The 9,838-nt window shown below is 42.1% G+C and overlaps 1 protein-coding gene across 1 annotated transcript; it reads left to right on the top strand.

Annotated features, from left to right (window-relative positions):
- The first annotated feature begins 4,475 nt into the window (after positions 1 to 4,475).
- LOC148351177 (uncharacterized) lies at positions 4,476 to 9,838 on the top strand. The gene is made up of 3 exons (XM_088320313.1): positions 4,476 to 4,768; positions 5,871 to 6,140; positions 7,778 to 9,838. Exons 1-3 carry the CDS (start codon positions 4,702 to 4,704, stop codon positions 8,734 to 8,736), a joined length of 1,296 nt encoding a protein of 431 aa, XP_088176439.1. The 5' UTR covers positions 4,476 to 4,701; the 3' UTR covers positions 8,737 to 9,838.

Raw genomic sequence — 9,838 nt, 5'->3', positions numbered from 1 at the left:
TATATATATATATATATATATATATATATATATATATATATATATATATATATATATATAACCGTCCTGTACCATATGACACACTGATATGTATGCAGGATATTATATATATATATATATATATATATATATATAATATCCTGCATACATATCAGTGTGTCATATGGTACAGGGCGGTTATATATATATATATATATATATATATATATATATATATATATATATATATATATATATATATATATATATATATATATATATATATATATATATATATATATATATATATATATATATATATATATATATATATATATATATATATATATATATATATATATATATATATATATATATATATATATGGGCAGCGGCGCAGTGGTTAGCGCTTGTGCGGCACAGTTCATGTCATGGGAACCTGTCGTGGGTTCAAATCCAGCTCCAGACTTTCTGTGCGGAGTTTGTATGTTCTCCCCGTGCTTGCGTGGGTTTCCTCCGGGCACTCCGGTTTCCTCCCACATTCCAAAGACATGCATTTCAGGTGAATTGGCCTGTCCAAATTGTCCCTAGGTGTGAATGAGCGAATGAGTTGTCTGCCCCTGTGTGCCCTGAGATTGGCTGGCAACCAGTTCGGGGTGTCCCTTGCCCACTGCCCGGTGATTGCTGGGATGGGCTCCAGCCCCCCCGCGACCCTACTGAGGATAAGCGGTACAGCTAATGAGATGAGATGAGATATATATATATATATATATATATATATATATATATATATTTCCACATACACACATTACTAGCAGTGTTGGGAATAATGCTGTTGTGAATCATGCTGTTACATAATGCCGTTATTTTTTAAGTAACAGGGTCATCTAACTAACTATTCTGCTTTTACAACGCCATTACCAGTTCTGATGGTCAAAAGTGGTGCGGTACGTAGGTTTTTGTACTTGTTTACGTTGTTTTTTGTGTGTGTTTATGCTTGTTTTTTGTGTGTTTTTATGAATGTTTTTGCGTGTGTTATGTATGCTTTGTGTGTTTGAGTATGTTTTGTGTGATTACGTATGTTTTCCTGCATGTGTACACATGTTTTGTGCGTGTTTACGTATGTTTTTGTGCGCATTTACAAACATTGTTGTTACGTGTTCACATACGTTTTTGTTCATGTTTGTGTACATTTTGTGTATTTTATGTTAGTTTTTGTGCGTTTTATATGTTCTTGTCTCTTGAGTGTGTTTATGTACGTCTTGTTGCGTGTTTACGCACGTTGTCGTGCGCCTCTACGTACATTTTTTAAGTAACCCTCCCAACCCTGCCAGTGTTTTGCTTAAACACGACTGCCCTGCAATTTTTTTTTATTTTAAAATTTAAAATTATTAACCTCCTTTCGCATGAACTATGATTCTCAGCAGAACATTGTCACGGTTGTAGTGTGTATCAAGTCAACTCAAGTCATGTTTATTTGTATAGCCCTTAATCACAAAGAGTCTCAAAGGGCTGCATGGACCAGAGATCATTGCAAACCACAGACTATTATTACCCCATCCCCTGATCTAAAACCTACACGAGGGCAAGGAAAAACTCAAAAACCTCAACATGAGGAAAATGAAAAAAAAACTTGAAGAGGGACCACACATGAGTTAATCCCCCTTCCAGGATGACCTGGCCTGAGAGGACGTTGCAATAACAAATAATAAACGGATATTGTCAACGTAAAATATAGGTTATTCATATACTATAGAATAAGATGTGTGTTTTAGGCTTAGATTTAAACATTTCCACTGAGGTTGCAGATCGAATCTCAGGGGAAAGAGCATTCCACAGCACCAGGGCCCGAATGGAGAATGCGCTTGAACCTGCAAATCTCTCCTTGGTTCTTGGGATCACTAGTAGACCAGCATTTTCAGAGCGAATGCTCCAGACCGGGACATAGGGGGAAATTATTTTGTATCCTACTAACAGAACCTTAAATTCATATCTTAAACTAATAGGGAGCCAATGCAGGTTAACTAAAATCGGGGTAAAGTGATCAAACTTTCTTGTCTTGGTTAAAAGCCTCGCTGCAGCATTTTGTACCAGCTGAATGCTCTTGATTTTGGACTTCGGGAGACCGTAGAGTAGTGCATTACAGTAATCGAGACGGGAAGTAACAAACGCGATAATTCTAATTTCCGCATCTGACTGAGACAGCATAGGACGAATTTTTGCCATGTTGCGAAGATGGAAGAAAGCTATTCTAGTAATATTCTTCACGTGTGTTTGAAAGGACGGATTGGGGTCAAGAATGACAAATGATTTTTTGAGTCACTCTGGGTGATATTACATTTGTCAATGTCCATGTGTTTATTAAGGAACATGGTGTCATGTCCTGCACGGTCGTCATGGTGCCCAGCTGGCCCCGCCCCTTGACACCGGTTGACCTGCATTTCCTGATTACTCCTATGGGTACTTAAACATGCCTTTTGGAACTGCCCTTGGCCAGATCGTTTTTTACCCTTGTTGAAAACCTGTTCATTCCTGTTTGATACCTGTTTGTTCTTGTTGTGCTTGTTGGACTTTGTTGCATTTCGGTGTAACATTCTGAGATACTCCTGCAAGTTCTGTTTAATCTCGTTAAATGCCTAGTCTGTAGTTTTGCCTGCATTTGAGCCTGCTGTGTTTTGTTTTTGGTCCGTTTGTGTGTTGGACAACTTTTTTTTCTCAATTAAAGTGACAGATTGTCTAGGCAAATGAGTTCTAACTTCCTGCTTCTTGACCCGTTTCAAGACAGTCTCGTTCCGTGTCATGACAGAACAATCTGGCCATCAAATGAGAACTCAGCGAATGATCCCAACACAATTTGGGGGGAGCTGGAGAAACCCTACGCTCTACAGTAGTTGGGCGCTGTCTGGCGATTGTCCTGTGGCGTCGCCACCCTTCAACTGCTGTTCCAGAAAAATCTACAAAACATGCGACGCCAGCAGGAGCAATTAGATCAGCTCACTGAGCTGTCGCGTCGACTATCGGCAACGGCCCCGCCTCCCGGGACTCCTTCTACGGCCTTGTTGTCACCTTTCCTGCCCACTCTAACCCCAGCCCCGCCCGTCGTGGCAATTGCTGTGCCGCGAATGGGGTTTCCGGAAAGACTTGGCGACGAGCTGTCCGGGGTCCCCGTCGACTTCAACGCCAGCCTGTCTCGACGTTCGTCCGTCAGTCCGCCTGCCTTCCCACCGGTCTCGAGGTCCGTCCTTCCACCTGTCTTGACGCCTGCCTTCCCATCGGGCTTGAGGTCCGTCCTTCCGCCTGTCTCGACGGCCGCCCGTCCGCCTGCCTTCCCACTGGTCTTGAGGTCCGTCCTTCCGCCTGTCTCGACGGCCGCCCGTCCGCCTGCCTTCCCACCAGTCTCAAGATCCGCCCGTCCGCCTGTCCCGATGTCCGGCTGCCATGCCTGCTTGTTGACCTGTCTGCCTGCCTGTTTCACCCGTCCGCACGTCTGATTCTTCTTCTCACCACTCCGACTCGTCTGCCTGCCTTTCCGACTCTTCGACTCACCCGTTCGACTCTCCTGCAACGCCCAATCTGTCTGAGGTTCCCGCCTGCTTGCCTGATTCCCCTGTCCGCCTGTCTGATTCTTCTACCCACTGGTCCGACTCGTCTGCTTGCCACCCCGATACGTCTGCCTGCCATTACGACTCTTCAACTCGCCCGTTCGACTCTCCTGCAACGTCTGACCCGTCTGAGTCCGACTCGCCGCTCCTATTCGTCCGCCTGCCGGCCCTGCCTCTACCCGTTCCTGCGTTTTTGGGGGAGGCAGTGGGGTGATCCTCTTCGGGAGCGTCAACCCATTCTGGAGGGTGTAGTATTTGTTTCTTTTTGGGACCTCAGGAGCTGTCCATTGAAGGGGGGGTTCTGTCATGTCCTCCACGGTTGTCATGGCGCCCAGCAGGCCCAGCCCTTTGACACCGGCTGACCTGCATTTCCTGATTACTCCTATGGGTACTTAAACGTGCCTTTTGGAACTGCCCTTGGCCAGATCGTTGTTTACCCTTGTTGAAAACCTGTTCATGCCTGTTTGATACCTATTTATTCTTGTTGTGCTTGTTGGACTTTGTTGCACTTCAGTGTGACATTCTGAGAGATTCCTGCAAGTTCTGTGTAATCCCGTTAAATGCCTAGTCTGTAGTTTTGCCTGCATTTGAGCCTGCTTTGTTTTGTTTTTGGTCCGTTTGTGTTTTGAACAACTTTTCTTTCTCAATTAAAGTGACAGATCGTCTACGTAAATGAGTTCCAACTTCCTGCTTCCCGCCCTGTTTTTTGACACATGGGGCTTTAAATTGATCAAAATGAATTAATTCAGTTCATAATATTATATTTATGTTGGTAATAAATTATTTACAAAAACATTTTTTGAAAATGATTGGGAGCTGAAAGAGCTGAATATTTTTAGTGAGCCGAGCTCAAAAAGCCCATTCACTAAAAAGAGACGGAATTCCCATCCCGACTCTACAATTGCTACCATGGTCGTGCACTGCCTTCTAGCGTCTGATTTTTAGATCTGGTCTTAAATGTAGGCAAGAATGCGCACAGGGCGAGACTAATATCTTGCCACCGTTTTTCCTGATCCAACCGTGTGGATAGGCGCTTTTAGACTCGGGAGAACATTTAACGGGTGCTTGTAACTTGCGAGAGTGGGAAAGGAGTCTCCAAAAGAAGCTTCGAAGTCCCAAAATGGAGATCGAGTTACCGCTACAAAATGGCTGTTTGCAAGCAGCTTCGAGTTGTGTTAACAGGAAAGGTTGGTCATTCATTACCTAGTTTTGTAACCTTCCAAATAATATCATTGACATCATATTAACTACTTTTATTAGTAAATGCAATCTGGAGGAGACCGTAATGATATCGCCATACTGCATTTCACAATGAGCGACCATCTTGGCTACCCTAACCCCGTCGAGTAGCATGAGCTTGAGTGGCATGAGTGGTACCTCGCTCAACCATATACTTATTCCAGCAGTGACGTGGTAAAATATTTTTGGCCTTAAATGAATTGAAACGGAATCAATCCGTTTTAAGGTTATCAATTGCAACCAAGCTCCCATTAAAATATACTGCAACTGCCCTGCAAGTACACTATTGTTCAGTTAATATTTCTAAATAAGCCACACACGATATAAGGCTAAAGAAATGCAAAAGATACAGTTTCTGTATAAAGTTTTATTAACAAAGAACAGTTCATAATACAACAATAACCACCACCACAACAAATGAAGGATAACAAGAAAATGTAAAAGGTCATTCACTTGGCACGCTTTTTCCATGCATTCACAGTACATGCTTGAGTTTGTGTTTCCCTAATGTATTTGCAAATCCCCAATTCCAATTGCACTCATGCAGCCGCAAACGATTACATTATCAAAACCATACTTTACTTGAGGCACAACACAAACATGTTTGTACTCTTCAACTCGTTGCCTCCACATCATCGGAACCAAATAAATTAATCTTTTTCTTATCAGATCAGACAATATCTTTCCATTAGGCCATGGCTTTTGTTTACATATTTCTTTTCGTTGTGCCAAAGCAATGTTTCTTCAGTGATGTTCTTTCAAATATAATGAAATCTGCAGAAATATGAGGGATGTACTCACTTTTGTGATATACTGTGTTACATTTTAAAAGTTGTTTTGATTTGATCTTTTTCGTACATCTGTAAATATTTGAATTTATACTTCCCGTGCTGTTCAGAAATCATGTGTTTCTTGATTTTTTTTGTAGTCTTATATTTCATAGTTTATTTCTTGCTGCGTAGGAAACAAATGCAGACACTGTCCCATTTACAAACCCATTATTTCGGTATTTTGAATGAGACAAAACCATGTGTGTCTTGTGTTTCACAGATGTCAGTGAAGAATTCCTTCCTCCTGTTTGGCAGAAAGTAGAGTTTACCGGCATTAAAAAGGAGGAGGATGTGGAGCCTGTTTGTGTTAAAGATGAAGATCATTTCACAGAGTTGCCCGTGACTGATCCCTGTTTAACTACTGAGAATCAGGTTAAACATGAAGAAAACTGGCAGGAGCCTCCAAACAGCAGCTCCCGTCAACACGTGAAAATATATGCTGACACATTTGACTCTGCACACACTGATGATGATGATGAGCAGTCCGAAGGTGACAACAAGTGTTCTCAATGTTGGGAAATGTTACAATTCAAGTATCACTTGAAGTTGTATATGGTAGTTCACTGTTGGGAAGGCTTTTTCCTGCTCAGTTTGCGGTCAAAGATTCAGTCTCAAATCACATAAAAAAAAAAAGACTGGCAAGAAGACTTTTTCCTGTTCAATTTCTTGTGAAAAATTCAGACAGAAGGCACACTTTAAAATTCATTCAAGTAAGGGTAAAAAATGACCGTATGGGTTATCTCATCTCATCAGCTGCACTGCTTATCCTCAGTAGGGTCACGGGGGTGCTGGAGCCCATCCCAGCAATCATCGGCAGTGGGCAGGGGACACCCAGAAATCGCAGGGCACACGGGGACAGACAACTCACTCGCTCACTAACACCAAGGGACAATTTGGACCGGCCAATTCACCTGAAATGCATGTCTTTGGAATGTGGGAGGAAACCGGAGTGCCCGGAGGAAACCCACGCAAGCACGGGGAGAACATACAAATTTCGCACAGTAAGGCCCGGAGCTGGATTTGAACCCACGCAGGAGGTTCTCACGACCTCAGAACTGTGCCGCACACGCGCTAACCACTGCGCCGCCGTGCTGCCCGTATGGGTTATTTTTCAAAATCTTCCGAAATATAAAAAGTTGTAATATTGACATATTCCGGGTATTCCTCATAAAACATGTCATTGACGTGATGCCATTTCAATTTTATTTTTTCCTCACTAATTTTGAACTCGACTAATTAAAGAGTATGTACTGCTAGGTCATTTATCCAAGGGTTAAAATACAATACAAGTAATCAGTGTTGAGAAGCCTCTTTACTGGTCATTTTGCAGGAAAAGATTCAGCTGTACGGAACACTTAAAAGAAAGCACTCCAGAATCCGCACTGGTGAGAAGCGTTTTGCCTGCTCAGTTTACAGGCTAAGATTCTCAATTAAGGCCAGAGCTTAGGGTCACACATGTGCTGGTTAAAATACCATTGATCACTCCGCTTGATATGATTTCATGTCTTGCACTTACATTTAATAAATCTTACACTGCTTTACTTGAGACCTCTGTGAGTATTTTAGCATGGTTTCGTGTCAAGTCACCCCTCATAAATAACTAAATCAATCAGCATCTACTTTTGTGTTCAAGCGGCTCTTTGGCACTCCCTAGTGGTTTCCTAGCTTTTTTAACAAACCACGGGCCCAACAATAATAATTTCCTTGTATTGTCATTCTGTGTAACAATGTACACAGAACGAAATGTCGATACACCTGACCCGTTGTAGCGAGCCGATGCAGCCACAGCCAACAGAGGGCGCCGCCATTTACCAATGTTATAAGTCTTAGGTATGACTCGGCCGAGGCGCGAACCAGCGACCTCCCAGTCTCAAAGCAGGCACCCGACCATCTAGGCTACTGAGCTGACCTCGGCCAAGTAGAATACCCAGCAGCGCGAGGCCATTATGCTTGTTCCTACTAAAATAAATTGCATGGTTTGAGATGTGGGTGGCCAGGACATGAAACATGGAACACCCTTATATGACATAAATGCAATCTATTAATACATGTATTCATTTTGTCGATTTTTGTATTTTGTTGTGTATTTTGGATGATACATAACCACGTGTGTCTTGTGTCCCACAGATGATAGTGAAACATTCCTCTCTCCTGTGCAGCCCAAACCACAGTTTCCCAGCATGAAAGAGGAGGAGGTGGATCTTGTTTATGTCAAAGAGGAGGAAGAGTTCACAGAGTTGCTCGTGGGGGGGGTCTGTTCAACCGCCGGATATCAAGGTCAGCAAGTAGAGAATAACCTGCAGGAGCCTACATGCAGCACCTCCCATCGTCACATGGAAACTGATGATGGCGACGCATCTAGCTCTGCACACACTGATGGCGATGACGGGTCAGAAGGTGATAAGAAGTGTTCTCAGTGTGGAAAAACGTTTGGACTCGAGTGTCATTTGAAGATGCATATGGTAGTTCACGCTGGTGAGAAGCCTTTTCCCTGCTCCGTTTGCGGTCAAAGATTCGGCCTGAAAAGGGACTTAAAAAAACACACAAGAATCCACACTGATGAGAAGCCCTTTTCTTGCTCAATTTGTGGTCAACATTTTAGGCAGAAGTCACACTTAAAATCACATACAAGAACCCACACTGGTGAGAAGCCTTTTTCCTGTTCAATTTGTGGTCGAGAATTCAGACAGAAGGCACATTTAAAAATACACACGAGAACCCACACTGGTGAGAAGCCTTTTTCCTGCTCAATTTGTGGTCGAAAATTCACTCACAGTGAAAATTTAAAAATCCACACAAGAACCCACACTGCTGAGAAGTCTTTTCCATGCTTATTTTGCGGTAAAAGATTTACTCAGAGTTCAACCTTAAAAAATCACACAAGAATTCACACTGATGAGAAGCCTTATGCATGCTCTGTTTGTGGTGAAAATTTCAGACAGAAAGTACACTTAGAAGTACATACAAGAATCCACACGGGTGAAAAGCCTTTTGCCTGCACAATTTGCGGTAGAAAATTTACCTGGAAACATGCTTTAAAAAAGCACACAAGAACCCACCCTGGTGAGAAGCCTTTTTCCTGCTAGGCTTGCACGCTAAAATTCTCAAATTAGGCCAGAGCTCAAGGGTTACACGTGTGCTGGTGAAAATACGATATGATTTCATTTCTTGCATTTACATTCAAGAATCTACCACTGAATGAACAGATTTGTGGACTCTTGATGTAATTGATAAGTATAAACCTTATATGTGTGTATATATTTGTGTTGCTGCCTGAAAATAATTAGGATGGGATCTCGCACCCCTGCGACCCTAGTGTGGATAGGTAGTGCAGATGATTGATGGCTGGATATGTTTGTGTGTGATATGTATTTACATACGGTATTTTAATAACAGGACGCACTGTGTTAAAAGGTGCATTGTCTGTAGCTGGTTCTATTTATGTATTTAACACTACATTGTACAATAGGCCGCGGGTGCCTTTCGCTTGCAAGAATTTTCCCCCTTTGGGGGGACAACTCTGTTCATCCTCTGGTTGCACAATAAATCAAATTGCTATGCTTCCATGAGCACTGCATGTGATGTCACGTGTCCTCTTCCGTGCGCTAGTTATGTAGACGCATAGATGTCACAGGAGATCGCATACATTTCATTTTTAGTTTCAAAAGAGAACGATCTCACAAAACATCAGATATTACCCAAAAATTTGGAATTGGGCATTTAGCTCCGCAGTGTGAATGGGAGCCACATCGTGTCCTCGGCTACATCCGCCGCTTTACTACACGGGCGCACTGTACAAAAGGGAGCGCAGCACAATTTGAAGCCAATCTGAGACTTATATGGGCCTTATGGTTAAGATACGGTATATACATACATACATACATAATTATGCTAGATTTGTAAATGGTTCATTAAATTATACTGGTATTGTGGATTCTATCCTTTTAAGGAATTCTAATGTACAATTGAATTTTGTGTAATAATAACGACTATACTATCCTTGCATTATTTTGCATAATGATGTCCCTTAGGAAGTACTTTCTAAATGTCTTCTGTTTTTATTTTTGCCAATTATTCTGACATCCTGAAATCAAGATATTTTTTTCCTACTTTCATTTTAAATATGATTGTGATTAAATAAACCTACAATGTATACTCCTTTTACCTGTAATAAAGGCATCATGTTGA

The sequence above is a fragment of the Urocampus carinirostris genome, chromosome 16 (genome assembly GCF_059441175.1).
Source record: "Urocampus carinirostris isolate Australia breed hairy pipefish chromosome 16, RoL_Ucar_1.0, whole genome shotgun sequence".
Classification (NCBI taxonomy): domain Eukaryota; kingdom Metazoa; phylum Chordata; class Actinopteri; order Syngnathiformes; family Syngnathidae; genus Urocampus; species Urocampus carinirostris.
This window is presented reverse-complemented; position numbering and strand designations above follow the sequence as displayed.